The 17,186-nt window shown below is 44.0% G+C and overlaps 1 protein-coding gene across 1 annotated transcript in view; it reads left to right on the top strand.

The window, feature by feature from the left end:
- The window catches only part of STK32B (serine/threonine kinase 32B), a 207,402-nt gene extending 197,051 nt beyond the window's left edge, over window positions 1–10,351 (top strand). The window contains exons 11-12 of the mRNA XM_069976434.1: window positions 3,128–3,192; window positions 9,884–10,351. Of these exons, the coding sequence (XP_069832535.1) occupies window positions 3,128–3,192; window positions 9,884–10,028 (210 nt within the window). The 3' untranslated portion in view covers window positions 10,029–10,351. The remainder of the gene's footprint in view (window positions 1–3,127; window positions 3,193–9,883) is intronic.
- The last annotated feature ends 6,835 nt before the right edge of the window (window positions 10,352–17,186 follow it).

Below are 17,186 nucleotides of genomic sequence, written 5' to 3'. Positions count from 1 at the left end.
AGGCCCCTGTGTTGCCAAGACAGTTGAACCCCCCCACAATTGACTCCATTATGGAAACTACACCCCTCAGGGAATGTAACAAGGGGCGTAGTGAGCATATGGACCCCACTGGTGACGGGCACAAATGTGGAACAATATGGCGTGAAAATTAAATATTACATTTTTTACACTATAATGTTGGTTTAGCCTTAAATTTTTCATTTTCACAAGGGGTTAACAGAGAAAAAAACACACAAAATGTGTAGAGCAATTCCCCCTGAGTCCGTAAATACCCTACATGTGGACATAAAGCGCCGTGTGGGTGCAGGGCAAGCCTCCGAAGGGAAGGAGCGCTATTTGGATTTTGGAGGCTGGATTTGGCCAGAATGGATGATGAACGCCATGTCGCATTTACAGAGCCCTCGTGCTGCCAAAACACTGGAAACCCCCCACAAGTGACCCCATTCTGGAAACTACACCCCTCAAGGAATCTATCAAGGGGTGCAGTGAGGATATGGACCCCTTGATGACGGCCACATTTGTGCTGAGAAAGTGAAAAAATTGTTCCACATTTGTGCCCGTCACCAGTGGGGTCCATATGCTCACTGCACCCCTTGTTAGATTCCTTGAGGGGTGTAGTTTCCAAAATGGGGTCACTTGTGGGGGGTTTCCAGTGTCTTGGCAGCACGAGGGGTCTGTAAATGCGACATGACCCTTGAAATCCATTCCAGTAAAATCCAGCTTGCAAAGGACAATTGGCGCTCCTTCCCTTTGGAGGCTCGTCCTGCGCCCGCTTGGCACTTTATGTCCACATGTGGGGTATTTCTGTACTCGGGAGAAACTGCGCTACACGTTTGGTGTTTTTTTTTTTCTTTTATCCCCTTGTAAAAATGAAAAATGAAGGCTAAAACAACATTTTAGTGTAAAAAATAGAATTTTTCCTTTTTTACACCACATTGTTCTGAAAATCTTTGGGGTCCAAATGCTCACCGCACCCCTTGTTACATTCCTTAAAGGGTGTAGTTTTCTAAATGGTGTCCCTTTAGGGGTGTTTTTAATGTTTTGGCACCCCAGAGCCTCTACCAACCTGAAGTGGTACGGTCAAAAATAACCAAATATAACGGAGGCGTTGAAATTCACTGGGCGCTCCTTTATATCTGAGGCTTGTGGTTGCGTCAAATAGCGCAATAGGGCCACATATGGGGTATTTCTATAAACTGCAGAAACAGGGCAATCAATATTGGGGTGCATTTCTCTGGTAATAGGTTTATCATTATGAAAGATATTGGATTACAATAAAATCTCTGCACAGAAAATAAAAATTTTAAAATTTCTTACACACTTGGCTTTTATTTCTGTGACTCCCCTAAAGGGTTAAAACACTTTCTGGATGTGCTTTTGCAGAGTTTGGGGGGTGCAGTTTCTGAAATGGGGTGCTTTGTGGGGCTTTCTAACATACAGGCCCCTCAAATACACTTCCAACCTGAACAGGTCCCTGAAAATATCTGATTTTGAAATTTTACAGAAAATTTGGAAAATTGCTGCTAATGATTTAAGCTTTCTTTTGTCTAAAAAAACATGACATGTTGCTAATGCTATTTAATATATAATTTATGTGGCATAACCATTTTCTGTATAAGCAGGAAGGTTTCAAAGTTGGAAAAATGCATTTTTTCACAATTTTTCACGTTATTTTGGTGTTTTTCATAAAGATTCGTTATGAGTATCGACTCCATTTTACCAGAAATGTGAAGTACAATATGTCACGAGAAAACAATCTCAGAATCAGCCGGATAGGTAAAAGCATCCCAAAGTTATTAATGACTAAAGTGACACAGGTCATATTCATAAAATTTGTCTCTGTCCTTAAGGCCATTTCAGGCTCTGTCCTTAAGGGGTTAAAGGGGTCGTCCAACGTTAGAAAAACATGTCCACTTTCTTCCAGAGACAACACCACTTTTGTCTTTAATTTGGTTAGGGTTTTCCATTGAAGTGAATGGAGCTTAGTTGCAAGCTACACTTGAACCGGAGACAAGAGTGGTGCTGTCTCTGGAAAAAAGGCCATGTTTTTGTAGCGCTGGATAACCCCTTTCAATTCAATAAAAGCTTTACAGCGGGATCATGATAATGAAGAAGAATTGTTGGAGAGGACCAGTCATATATTATGTATATATCACACACACACACACACACACACACAACACAAGCTGGATCTTATGCATCCAGCGTCCCATCTGTTGCCCCATGGCAAATATGCTGGGTGATGAGATATGTGAATGTAGCTTTAGAATCAATGGTATAATATATACAGATCTATAATTCCTTTGCACCATTTTTGTTTAACAAAGGTTCTTACTGAAAAAGTGCAGATGCAAGTGAACTCTAAAGTCAGTGAACCCTAAAAAAAATTAAAACCAACATTTAATTAGTAATTGATCCAGAACTCAAGGTAATTCCAAAGGGTTCACTTACTTTTTGTAACTGTTTCATTTATGTAAAAAATACTACAAAAAACTACAAATACAGATTAATACATATTAATAAAATCAATTTAAACAAATTAATAAGTAAATAAATACCTGTAGGTCTATTTTTCAGTCATTTCCATACCCAGCATTGCAATTACTAGAAATATAGAAGATTGTGGCAAAAATCTAGTCTTTCCAGCAATCAACTAGTTTTCACTAATGCCAGTCTGCACTGTGTGCTTATTTGGAGGCTATTAGAAATCACTACCACCAAATCTTTCTCTTCTGAAGTCTTCACTAACACAGAATTGATTATAACATACTGAGATACAAGGTTCTTTCTCCTCAAGTGAGTTATTGGCTTACTGCATACTATTTTATTATTCAGTTCAGTGTAAAACCAGTATGCAGTATGCTCTAAAGCTCCCCCTAGAGGTGGCATCATGTTCTCTTTTAAATCCTCATCATAACAGGAGATTGGGCTTTGGGACAAAAAAAGGGGATCAATACTTATAATAAATGTATTAGAATATTAATCAGTAGAGACTATTCAGCCACCTTAATCAATGTATATTTCATATTCTGAGATTTTCTTGTATTGTTTACAAACCATTATGTAGGATTATGTTGTCCAAGCTGCACTTGGTGTTAAGGACCATCTGTCATTCTCTTTTTTCCAGAACGGACATCTGCAGCAATGTTTGGACACCGTGAGAAAAGAATTTATCATATTCAACAGGGAGAAGTGAGTACATTTATCAAACGCACCTACATGTTGTACAAGGCAAATTGCTCTCGAGACACTGGAGGTTATTTCTTAGCCGTTACTGGAAATGATTAATGATCGTGACAACAGGTGCCAAAGGCCTTTGCTAGCAGACTGTGTGCGGCGTCGTAGAGTGAATCCGTGTATTGATCACTGGGCTCTCTGCTCTGAAATCCTCCAATATTCCACTTTCTTGCTCTTGAAATCCCAATTAGTGGGAAGATGTGATGCAAATGTTCAGAAATTGGTGTCCTCAGAATACCATTTATACTACCCAGTATATACAGCACATCTCTATAATGACATTATTACCTATAATGAGGAAAGGCAGGTTAACTTAACCATTTATGTGCCTGTAAGATCCTGGGTCCTTAGCGCAATACTGTAACTGATGCTAAGATGCTAACTAGATACTGACTCATGCATATGAAGTAGATATTTATCTACCACTGTACAAAGACCACTATTACACTCATTGACCATATAGTGGTAGATATCATGTCTACACAGGCTCTGCAGAACATATAAGTGATTATGGTGCAGTTATATCCAGTGACTACAGTGCAGTTATATTCTGTGACACTTCAATGTTCCAGCACCTTTCTTACTTACTTCCCTCTTATAGTTTCTAAAAATGTTAGGCCCCCATTTGTACCCCACACACCAGTAATGACCCCTTGTGACCACCACTACAGTGATTATCCCCCTTTGTGATCTCACACTGTAATTATTCCACAGAATCCATTCTCTATGTCTTTGAATGGAAGGGCTTGCGCCCCTCCGCTCCCCGCTCAAGTAATTGACATTTCAATTCTTTGAGCGGAGAGACACAGAGAGTGAAGGCGGGCAAGCCCTTCCATTCAAAAAGATTCAGCGGAGTCCCCAGATGGAGGTTACCAGTGGAATCTCCGTGCCAAATCCGTAGTGAGAACGAGCCCTTATAGACCAGCGCCATGCTCAGGAATCAAAAAGAGGACTGCAGCACCAGCATCCCCACACCAGCACCAGTCTATTCATGTAAAAGACCCAAAGCAATGTACTAGTGGTACATTCGCTTTAAGTTTATACTTTGGTTTTCATGGGGATTTATTCCTAGAATATCCTTACACAGGGGTAGAAGTAGATGAATTAGGCCAACATTTTGCATTGTATCTACTATTGTTTTTTTCTTTGTATTGTGCATGCTGGAGATGTAAGATGATTTGCAAAAAGAGTCATCTTTCTTTGGGAGCCATCTGTAATATTATGTGAGGTTATTGGTGTTTGCATGATAGGATATGTACATTCGTTTTCGGCAGGACATAATTACACAGCTGACTATGCACTGGAAATGAAGAATTAATTTAGAGATTTCTTGGCTCGTATTTGTCAGAACATCATTTGTTCTAGCTCCATGCAAACAAGCTTTCAGCTTTTGCAGTCAGCAGGGTATGGCATGTTTCCAAATATAGTGTTCTCACCAGAAGAAGATCCATTGTTAGTATCTGATTCTGTAATTGCAGCAAAAATGAAGATACAAAGATATCCTGCACGACAAAGGTCGGATTTTCCTCATGTGTGACTTACGTTAAAATCAAATCCCCAGGGGGTTAAAGGGAAGGACTGGCTCAGAATTCAACATTCTTTAATCAATAGGAAATCTTTAGTACAGATTCAATAGTAAGGCATAACAATCAGGGGCAAAACAAGCTGTCCTGGTGCCCAAGAGAGGGTTTCAGAATTAACTCCTCCCACTCTCTTAAAGTGGCCATATACTTAAGATAAAGCAGAGGGGATGACCGACCATTTAATGTGTATGGGGTGTCCTAAACTGTCCCCCAATATATCACATGTTGGATTTTGACGTTATCAATTGAGAGTACAGCATACATATGATTTGGGGTTTGTAGAATCAGTTAAAAGATTGTTTGGCCTACAGCTGTCTAAGATGTATAACCAATAAACCAATAAAAAGGTTTAAACAACAACAACAAATTCTGCATTGCTTTAATCCCTTCTCGACAGGTGGTGTGCTGTTATTTCATGGGTCAACTGAGCCTGCTACATACAGGACAGACGAAAGTTTCTGTCTGCCACTGAAACCCGCTGGTAATGACAGACATATGTGAACAGTTTAGTGCCAGCCATTTACCTTTATAGATAACGATAGCTTAATATTATTGAATGTCATTGTCATTGTGCCTGCTGTGATAAATCTGGTAGTGCAAATTTTCATAGGTAGGCTATACTGGCAGAATACCAATTTAAAAATTAAGTGCAAAGCGATAGCACTGCATTGAGTTGTATAAGCAACCAAATGACTGCTTATACAAGTCCCTTGGGGGGACAGAAAAAGTAATAATAAAAAAAAAAAAAACTCTGAAAAACCCATAATAAAATTTCTAAATACCTCATTTTAAATAAAAAATCAGTAGAGTGCTACAGCATGCTTCTCTCCCCAGCTCTGTGTCTATGTGAATGAGACAGCTCCATACACTTGCATTATGAGTTTCCCCTAGTCAAGTGACACAGAGCTGAGAGAGAGAGTGCATTAAGCATGGACTTCTCCCCACTCATTCTACTAATCAGTGAAGGTCTCTTCACTTAGACCCTGACCAATGAAAAAACTATGACTGTCACATTTCAAAAGTTTTTTCCTATTTACCTTGTTGGGTCCCTATAAAAAAAATAAATAATAATAATCCAACTGTATTAGCATACTGTACAATCTGTTGAGAATGGGCTAGCATTGACTTTGTTTACATACAGTAACATTGGCTTCTACAATCAGTTGGATCTTATCTCCTTGGTTTACAAATCCCATTTCATATACCTTACCCCTTATACAATGGAGAGTTCTGTTCAAGAACCTTACCTGTTAGGCAGAGCAGCGAGCTGCTATAAAGAGATCTCCTCTTGCTGGAGGAGCTGGCTTATCTGTGTACTATGTAGACATTATATTGATTTTAATGTGCATCGTCTAATGCCTAATTTCCTTACCGAACAACTCCTTCAGTTCTGAAGTGACTCCCTGAAGGGAAGTGTCTTTAAAGCTGCTCCACTTTAAATTTACTGTGCAGAAGGTTATGGGGTTAATAGGCACTGATTTATAGAATGTCTAGCTTTTTTTCAGCAAAGCAACAAACAGGGGGGGTGCATTTTATTGGCAGATAAAAACCTGTGAAGCACAAACTCAAGACAAATATTATTCTAGTTGGGATCTCTTGTAAGAGAAGTGACTGATGTGAGTGGTGACAGTATCTATATAGTGGTGAGATATGTATTTGAACTAAGAAATAATTCTTTGTATAAGAAAAATAAACAGTTACTAGAACATAGGGAGTTGGGCACAGCAGGACAAGAGTGTACCAGCCAGCAGTGAGGGTGAGTAAGATGCTAAGCTTTTTCTACTGCTGTCAATTATCTAGTGAAAGGTGAATATCTCTGATATTAATAGATGGCAGACAGAATTATATTCATACGAAGTTGGTCATCGCTAGCCTCCATGTTTAATTGCAGATCATACCATTTTACTATGTATTAGAGAATGCATTATGGGATATTATATCCATAAACCAAAGCAGCATTCAGTGCTGCCATTCTTTATTGATCCTTATATATAAAAAGGTACCAACTAAATTATCCACAAATACATTTATTCTGTGTCTACGGGCCCAGCATGAATGGGCAACATGACTGTGAACCAAAATTTGTTTGACAGGTTTCCGAAAAGTAATTATTTTTCAATTTGCCGAACGGCAGGATAGCCTAAGAAGCACATAGTGAGTGTGGAGTCTGTGTCCTCATGTATACCACATACAAAGAGTTTAGAATCAGACAGTAACATGCCAACATATTCTAAGGTCCAGAACACACTTTTTATTGTATGACCTGTTGTAATATGAATGTAGTAGAAGACCTTTCAGGAATAACATAAAGTCTTGCATCAATGTAGTCTTTTTAAACAATATGCCTTCAATAGAAAACCCACAGGTGCATATAAACACTTTAGTCCAGGTACCAGAGGTTTAACTTCAAGCCCTGGGACCTGATGCTAAATTCTTTATATATCAGGGTGAGGAACAGAATACTATTTGGCAACAGTAAATACAAGGACTACTTTTCCCTTACTTCTTTGGCCGTCACAATACATACTTCTCTCTACTTAACCATGACATTGTGCCGGAGGAGGTGCACAGGACTGAACAGGCTGGCACTGTGCTGAGGAATGCTTTACACCTATTGTACCTATTACAGATGCCATGTGAAAGGAGAACGGGTTACTGATGCACTGGGTTTACACATAGCACCCAAACCCTGCAGTAGTTACTACTGATACTCTACTGTTTCTACAGACAAACACCTGAATAAGTGGACAGCAGATTGTAAAACTACTAGTTACCAAGACAATAGAAATGTTTTAGAAATGTTAGGGGACTTAGTGCTACTTTATCAATGCATCTCCGAACCAATACACACAGAAGAAACTTTTCTATGTACAGTGGAAATATTTGTGGGCCATAATGAGAGGTATGGAAGAAAAGATATGGTTTTAAGGCATCTTTTCAGACCCATAATATAAAGTTGATAAAAGTCTTTGGACAGTTAGAGAAGACTAACTAAGGCCTTAAAAATGTAAAGGGTCATATATTTGTATGTTATTACCTATTGAATCGGGTCTATGGGGGAGATTTAGCAAACTAGTGTAAAGTAGAATTGTCTTAGTTGCCCCTAGCAACCAATCAGATTCCACCTTTAATTTTTCAAAGAATCTGTGAGGAATGAAAGGTGGAATCTGATTGGTTGCTAGGGGCAACTAAGACAATTCTACTTTACACCAGTTTGATAAATCTCCTCTTTATTTTTTTGGTATTGGTGTAAATTTGTCAGTCCCTGGCAGTGGTGGTGGGCAATAGCCCCGTCTATACTGGCCTTAAAGCAGCACTGGTGAGGGCACAAGGCATATTGTATATAATGGTATGACTGTATTAGTAAATTGTCTATTTTACCACAGCACCATCATTCCTCCAAAAAGAGCATTATACTCTCAGGAATCTCTTTTAATTCTTTTCACCTATCTTGTTTGTGCATCATGAGAACTTTCTCCGTTAAGCCAATACTGCAGCGTAACAATGGTATAATCGATTACTGTGCAATGTAATCACAAAGAGACTCCCTGTAGTTCTGTAGAGATCAATACTTGTTAGTCCAAATCGGGTTAGAAGCAAATCTGACATTGATGGCAATTGACAAGTCTGGTTTCTATACAGTACATGTATTTTGTGAGTTGAAGATTTCTATGAGAAATTGTATAGAGAGATATTAATGTAGTCATGGCTTTTAAACCAGAGAAGTAAGTAATTTAGGCCTTATTATTTCTGCAATTGGTTTTCTAATACCTAAACTGGTTCAGTCCAGCAGCCAGGTGTATGTACTGTATCTGGTTATAGTTATACAGAGACCTCTGTTCTTAGCTGCTCATTGTACTTGTTACATGCTTTTATGGTCTCCACTTGTGTTATGTGTACCCCAAGTAGTACATGTCTTATCTCATGCGAATAAACATACAGTACTTTGTATTTAATTGATAACAATGTGTATGATGATAGCCTTGGGGTACTTTGATGTACTTCATTGGAGTAGGGGGGTACCAGTAGTGGATTATAATAGGGGCGTTTTGGGTGGCAGCCCGGGGCCCTGAGCTCCTGGGGGGCCCATGACCACCTAAAAAGCCTTAAACTTTCAATGGTGTACTGTCTCCTGGCTACACTTCTGCCATGATTTGCAAAAAATCACAGTTTTTTTATGGCAATTTTGCACAAATCAGGACATCATGACATTATCTATCCTGTACTATAAACGCCAGGCTAGTGCTTCCATAGTTACAGTGGGGTGGGGGGCCCAGGCTTGGTGAACAGCCCGGGGCCTATGGTAAAGTTAATCCGCCCCTGGGGGGTACTCAGCTAATACCAGTACCGAGCAGTCTGGGGTCTGTATATACGCTTACATCCCTGGTTCCCGCATTGCTGCCACTATCACAAAACTCCACCCCTGCTGTAGGATTGTGGTGTCCTGCCACAGTCACTGACTTGGCGAGCCTGCAATGTCATGGCCCCAGATATCCCAACCAATGAACGAGGACCAACAGGGCAATATTTTAGCCTCTAACAAGTGAGCTGGGTTATGTCAATCTGAAATTTGCTTTGGGAGCTTTTGGCACATGTCAACACAGTTTGACTGACTCTACGTCCCTTTCTTGACACACGCTCAAGATACCATAAAAATAAAAAAGCTATACTCACCTACCCTGATATTTCACAGCTGCTGATGCTCCCAGTCCCTGTCTGTCACCACTATCTGGTGATGTCTCATCCTCACAGGACATGCCATGCTCAGCCAATCAGTGGCCTATTTAGTCAGTGGTTCACTCACTGGGCCATCTTGCAGGGAAGATGTACCACAAGCAAGCAGCAGTGATGGACAGAGGACCGGGAGCATTGGAAAAGGAGGGATTGGGAGTAGGTGAGTATTACTTATTTTTGTCCCACCTTGTATAATTATTTTCTGCCCTGACAACCCCTTTAACATGCCATACGATAGATTATACAATTAATAAGCTCTATTTTCTATTACTGGATTGCCCTTGCCATTTATTTATTAATTAAACATTTTTCACAATTTTTTTCCCTAGACTCAAACATCAACCAGAACAGGGTGGGCAAGCCTCAAATGCAGAGAGCAAAGCACACAGTCAACCGCATATAAAAGGTCAAGATGGACACACCACCAATAACAACATATTAGTACACGGCTGTACTAGAGGGTGCAGCAGCTAGTGGACTGGATACAAAATGGCGGACATTATTGGAACCCTCTTTTGCATGCCTTCACCTGGAAACATGGACATTGGCTTCTCAAAAATGTGAATTTGTTGAAGCACAGCATTCGGACATTACACATGGCACTAATATTACTTTTATAAAAATATTCATAACAAAGATCAAACAGTGGGAAAGAACAAACTTTCAGATGTCCTGGAGTGAAACTTGAATATAAAACTTTTTCTTTATTTTAGTATTGATTATCTGGACCAACACTGAAAATGAAGAATGACGGCTTACAACGTTCACTGTGTGCGTGTATCCAATTGGAGGTCCTGAAGAAGTCCGCTTTGATTAGTCTGTCTCACGTAGAGTCATGTGTAAAATGGATTTCTGTGTAAAGTTCAGTGTTGATTACTCCTAAGCAGGACATCAGTGTACACAAAGTCATCTAGAGGTTTTAGGAAAGAGATCTTTACTTCCCATCGGCCAGACTGTCACAAGCAATGCGTATAGCAACTGAACAGTCTCATTGTCCAATACAAAGTACGTTAGCAATTCGAAGAGTACAGATGTAAGCAGTACTGGTTTCTACTATAAAGCATCTAAGAGTTCTGGAGTGCCATAGCTACTAAAAGATTTATTCCATTGGTGTTAGTTTATAGTGATTGTCCTGGAAATCTTAAACTCATCCCACTGCCTCCCCGTGGCATAAAACAACAAACAACTTATGCTCACCCTTACCCACTCCCCTTGCTTCTCCAGGTGTGTGATCTTCCATTCAAACTGTGTTCCTCTTCTGACAGCTTCTAGAGATGATCAAACAGCGGGAATTTTCAGGTTCGTTCTGACTCAAACCATCGGCATTTGACTCCCGCTGCCTTCCCGTTCTGTGGGGAAGGTGGAGACAGCCCGAGTACCGCCTGAAAAACAGGGATACAACCTAGGTAATAGTCAAATGCTGATGGTTCGAGTTCGAACGAACCTGAAAATTCCCGCTGTTCGATCATCTGTAATGTTGTCCAGCCCCCCACTTAGTCAAAAGTGGTGAGTGGGATGTCAGTGAAAGCCGGCAGAGCAGGAACATAGCCGGGACTGGAGAATCACACAGTGGGAGTGGGGGTGGGACGAGAGAGATAAGTATGGCTTGTTTGTTGTTTTATTCCCTGGGCCGCAGCTCAAAAAAAGGACTGCAGCATTGGCATGCCGACGCCGGTCTATCGATAAAGTGATGTACCTGCTGGTACATTAGCTTTAAGATTTCTCAGGGCAACCTCTTTCAATCTTATTCTAATCCTTTATTGGGTGTTTCTTATTAAAGGGATTGTCAAGAGTAATAAAAGAATATTTGATTTTTTTCTTTGTCCTGAACCAGTGCAACATGGGATGTGTGTAGAATTGTAGTTTTTACTTGAATTGGGATAAGCTGCAATAGGAGACACAATCTTTGGCTAGATGTTTCATTGGTTCTGGACAAAAAAAATAATAATTAAAAACCTCCATACTGAACATTGTGTTTATTCTTGGGCACCGCAGGTTACCTGAACAGATGATTGACAGGGGTGCTGGATGTTGGCACCCAGCTGATCAGCTATTAATGACCTATACTGAGTAGAGGAGATCAGTTTTGCCTTGAAAATCCCTTTAAAGCTTAATATATGGCAGACACAGGCAGAGACAGCTTGGCAGCAGTGACACTGTGCACTGCCTTTTCATTCCTCCAAAATATAAAAATAAAAATTATATGAATAACTCTTCTAAATCTTTACTTTCATCCAACTGATGCAAAGCAAAGAAGCTGATCAAAAACAGGATCTTTGCCTAAAGCAAGGTTTACCAGGTTTAGCAGGCCTGTATTTAGAGTTCATGCTGCCCTAGGCACTTTGCATGCCGAGGCGCCCCCCCCCCCCCTCTCGAACTAGTGCCCCCTTCCCCTCGGCACTGGCAGGTTACATGCATGGTGTATACCCTGGCACAGCTGGCAGGCCGGCACTCCAGCACCCAGTACTACTGAGCGGCACCCCCGACTGTCAGTAGTACTGGGGTGCCCTTTTGCTTGATGCCCGCTCTTCTCATCATCAGACGTGATGGAGGAAGGAAGGAGGGCGGGGACTTAATTTGGGGACAGCTTCTGTCCAGTGTCGGACTGGGGCACCTGGGGCCCACCAATATAGAACCAGTGAGACGCGACAGGCTGACCCGCTCCTTTCCTGGATTTATCTGTATCTGTGACAAATCTCAGAACACCCTCCATTTATACAGCTCTCAGGGTATGCTGGGAGTTGTAGTCTCTGAGAGGACAACCCTTTAATAAATCACTGTGTGCAGAGTCTCCTGGTGGCTGCAATCTGTGGGTGACAACCATCAGCCCTGAAGGTCCAGCAATACATCTGTCTACACTGTACTACAACTCCTAGCATATCCTGAGGGCTGCAGACTGTCAGTACATGCTGGGAGTTGTAGTGCATGCAGCTGTTAGGTCCTAGGAGGCTTGGTGGAAGATCAGAATACAGAGATCTGTGGGGTCAGTGCAGGGAAGTGACCCCAGAACAGCACTAATAGGGGATAGAACAACAACATCTACTCCTATCCCCTATTAGTGATGTTCTGGGGTCACTTCCCTGCACTGAGCCCCCACAGATCTATGTATTCCTATATGTCGTATAATGCACCTAGGACCCAACTAGAACAGCTGCAGGCACTACAACTCCCAGCATATCCCGAGGGCTGCAGACTCAGTACATGCTGGGAGTTGTAGTGCCTGCAGCTGTTGTAGTTGGGTCCTATACACTAGGTGCTTTGTGGGAGATCAGAATACATAGATCTGTGGAGGCTCAGTGCAGGGAAGTGACCCCAGAACATCACTAATAGGGGATAGGGGGAGATGTTGTTGTTCTATCCCCTATTAGTGATGTTCTGGGGTCACTTCCCTGCACTGAGCCCCTACAAATCTATGTATTCTGATCTCCCACAAAGCACCTAGTGTATAGGACCCAACTACAACAGCTGCAGGCACTACAACTCACAGCATGTACTGACAGTCTGCAGCCCTCAGGATATGCTGGGAGTTTTAGTACCTGCAGCTGTTGTAGTTGCATTCTAGTTTAAAAGTTTGTGCTAGTGTACTGTAGTGACCGCAGGGCTGTCAGTACACTACCGCAAACCATACACTGACCCATTTAGACCCCAATGGTACACAGGCTCTGCACACTATAGAAGTGATTACAGTGCAGTTACTAATGACTCACAGGTGACGTCTTCTCCGATTGCCGTTGCTCACTTTTTTCTTTCTTCTCCATCTGGTGCAGCCATCATGATGACTTCTCCGACCACAACTGGTCTGCAGGCGGGCAGCTGGGGGTGACTGGGGAAGGGAGGCAGCTGGGGGTAACTGGGGAAAGGAGGCAGCTGGGGGTGACTGGGGAAGGGAGGCAGCTGGGGGTAACTGGGGAAAGGAGGCAGCTGGGGGTGACTGGGGAAGGGAGGTAGCTGGGGGTAACTGGGGAAAGGAGGCAGCTGGGGATGGCAGGAGGAACAGCTGGGGTGATAGGGGGAGGGGGAGAAGCTGGGGAGTAGCTGGAGTGACAGGGGGAGCAGGAGAAGCTGGGGAACAGGGGGAGCAGCTGGGGCGATGAAGGAAGCTGGGGCAATGGGGAGAAGCTGGGGCGACAGGGGGAGAAGATGGGGTGGCAGATGGGGTGGCAGGGGGAGGGGGATAAGCTGGGGTGACAGGGGGAGGGCGAGAAGCTGGGGAACAGGGGGAGCAGCTGGGGCGACAGGGGGAGGGGGAGCAGCTAGGGGTGGCAGGGGGAGAAGATGGGAGGGCAGCTGGGGTGGCAGGGGGAGAAGCTGGGGCGACAGGGGGAGAACCTGGGGCGACAGGGGGAGCAGCTGGGGAACAGGGGGAGCAGCTGGGGCGACAGGGGGGCAGTCGGGTTAACAGGGAGGGGAGAAGCTGGGGAACAGGGGGAGAAGCTGGGGCGACAGGGGGAGAAGCTGGGGAATGGGGAGAAGCTGGGGAACAGGGGGAGCAGCTGGGGCGACAGGGGGGCAGTCGGGTTAACAGGGAGGGGAGAAGCTGGGGAACAGGGAGAGAAGCTGGGGCGACAGAGGGAGAAGCTGGGGAATGGGGAGAAGCTGGGGAACAGGGGGAGCAGCTGGGGCGATAGGGGGGGCAGTCAGGTTAACAGGGAGGGGAGAAGCTGGGGAACAGGGGGAGAAGCTAGGGGGAGGGGGAGCAGCTAGGGGTGGCAGGGAAAGGCGGAGAAGCTGGGTAACAGGGGGAGCAGCTGGGGCGATAGGGGGGGCAGTCAGGTTAACAGGGAGGGGAGAAGCTGGGGAACAGGGGGAGAAGCTAGGGGGAGGGGGAGCAGCTAGGGGTGGCAGGGAAAGGCGGAGAAGCTGGGTAACAGGGGGAGCAGCTGGGGCGACAGGGAGGGGGAGCAACTAGGGGTGGCAGGGAAAGGGGGAGAAGCTGGGTAACAGGGGGAGCAGCTGAGGCGACAGGGGGAGGGGGAGCAGGGGGAGAAGATGGGAGGGCAGCTGGGGTGGCAGGGGAGCAGCCGGGGGGGGGCAGAGGGACCAGCGGGGGGGGGGGGGGGGGGGGGGGGGATGGCAGAGGGACCAGCTGGGGGGGATGCAGAGGGACCAGCGGGGGGGGGGGGGATGGCAGAGGGACAAGCTGGGGGGGATGCAGAGGGACCAGCGGGGGGGGGGGATGGCAGAGGGACCAGCTGGAGGCGGGCAGAGGGACCAGCGGGGGGGGGGGCGGTGGATTAGCCGGCCGGCAGGGACAAAGGCAGGCTGGGAGGGAAGGTCCCCCTATGCAGGGCCGGCGTGAGCTTCCGGCATAGACTGTCACACAGGCCGGAAGCTCACAGTGCAGCCCCGCGATGCCCGAACTTCCCTGCTCAGCAGCGTGCGTGTGACGTCATCACGCCGCTGCTGAGCAGGGAAGTTCGGGCATCGCGGGGCTGCACTGTGAGCTTCCGGCCTGTGTGACAGTCTATGCCGGAAGCTCACGCCGGCCCTGCATAGGGGGACCTTCCCTCCCAGCCTGCCTCTGTTCCTGCCGCCCGACTGAAGCCCCCCCCCCCCGCCGCACCACCCGGGCGCGGATGTCAGCGGCGGGGCGGCGGAGGGGGTAAAAAAAAAAAATTTAAGAAATAAAAGAAATGTGTCCTGCGGGTGCCGCCCCCCGCAGGGCGCCGCCCTAGGCACCGGACCACGGGTGCCTAGTGGCAAATACGGCCCTGAGGTTTAGTACAATCATTATTACTCTTCTCATAACAACCTCAGATATTGACTGTACAATTGGCTCCACAAATTTCAAATAAATTGGATTAGCATTGGAAAAAAATCAGCAAGCTAGGAACATGAAACACTTGCAGTTCAGTGACAATGACATACACTGGTAATGCCCATTGGAAATATATTGAGTGATTCCTATTCAGTGAACTGCAACCCAAACTATGTGACCAGCTAAAAAATGTACAACTTTTTTTTCCGACAAAGTTGTATGGTTCAAATAGCTAGAATTAAGCTTGCCATATGGTCTGAGTGTGAGAAATATCAAAATAAGATAATAAATATGGTTTCTGTGATGGGATGGGGGCCCAAGTGGTCATTGAGTTATCCTTCTTAGTGACTTAGTAACTATCCTACATCTACTTTTATCTCTGACAACAGGAAATGGCTACCATTTTATTTCTTATATCCAATATCTCTCCTATACACAGGCGGATTCGGCAGATTATCGCTCCATGTAATAAAGACATTGATCATCTGAAGAAACAATAATCGGCCACGGCTGATGACTGTATAAAAAAATAATAATAAACTAAACATACCTGTCCACACTCCCCAGTGTTCTTCTAGCTTCTCCCTGCTCCCTGCAGTTGTTGCTGGAACTTCTAAGCTGGTCTCTGAAGAGACAGGCTGCTTAGCCAGTCACTGGTTTCCCTAGTCATTGGTTGAATGGCCTGTCACTTCAGAGACTGGCTCAGAAGATCCAGTGACGGCTGCTGGGAGCAGGAAGGAGCTAGAAGAACACGGGGGAGCATGGAGAGGTAATGTATGAACTTTATTATTTTACACGAGAGAAGGTCTGCACGGACATGGCTAACACAATATATATATATATATATATATATATATATATATATATATATATATACAGCCCTTGCCGCACGATAGTCTAGCAGATTGGCACTGGCTTATTTGGCAAATCAGGCCATGTAATACGGCCTTAACACATCAAGAGGCCCATTAGGCCTAGATTTGTAGTTACCATTCGTCAAGATTCATACAAATACTTAGGTTGTCTTGCCAAAAATGCCTATACCCCAGCCAGCAGGCACTGTTAATGGACATTCATTTAACCAAGTCATCATTTCCATTACTGGAGGTTAGGGAATGCTCCTCTCTTTATAATGAAAATCAATTACTTACAGGTATGTGTTATCCAGGGCAATAGGCTTTATGTAATATCTGTCATGCCCAGATAGATCCAGGCAGTCCTCATAGGCCATGGGCCCTAGAGCAGTCACTACTAGACTGATAGTCCCATCTTTGGATTTGCAGTAATATGACGCTTGCACCGGTATCACTGGGCGTATTTGCTATAAGGAAGACTGGGAATTCAGGGTAATTTTGCTATTTCCTGTTGTCATTTTTGGAATCCAGAAAGAGAAGGACATGTCTGAGAAATGGGTAGATACAAATTCGATGATGATAATAATAGTGGAATAATAATAGTCATCATAATAATAATAATAATAAACATTTACAGGTGACTTTTGTTTTCTATTTTAGGGGTAAAAGCTTTGTGACTGTACAAGTTTTATTGTTTCAAGATCAGAGACGCCTTAATCATTCATTCTCATTCATTCTTAAAGGGGTTATCCAGCGCTACAAAAACATGGCCACTTTTCCCCCTACTGTTGTCTCCAGTTCAGGTGCGGTTTGCAATTAAGCTCCATTTACTTCAATGGAACTGAGTTTCAAAACCTCACCCAAACTGGAGACAACAGTAGCAGGGAAAGTGACCATGTTTTGTAGTGCTGGATAACCACTTTAAGAAGAAGAAAATCCATAAGAAAGGGTACAATATGACTTAAAGGTATTGATCAGGGTTAGTAATATTAGTTAAAGCTTATATTGTCTCTACATAAA

This window comes from Dendropsophus ebraccatus, chromosome 7 (assembly GCF_027789765.1).
Source record: "Dendropsophus ebraccatus isolate aDenEbr1 chromosome 7, aDenEbr1.pat, whole genome shotgun sequence".
Lineage (NCBI taxonomy): Eukaryota > Metazoa > Chordata > Amphibia > Anura > Hylidae > Dendropsophus > Dendropsophus ebraccatus.
This window is presented reverse-complemented; position numbering and strand designations above follow the sequence as displayed.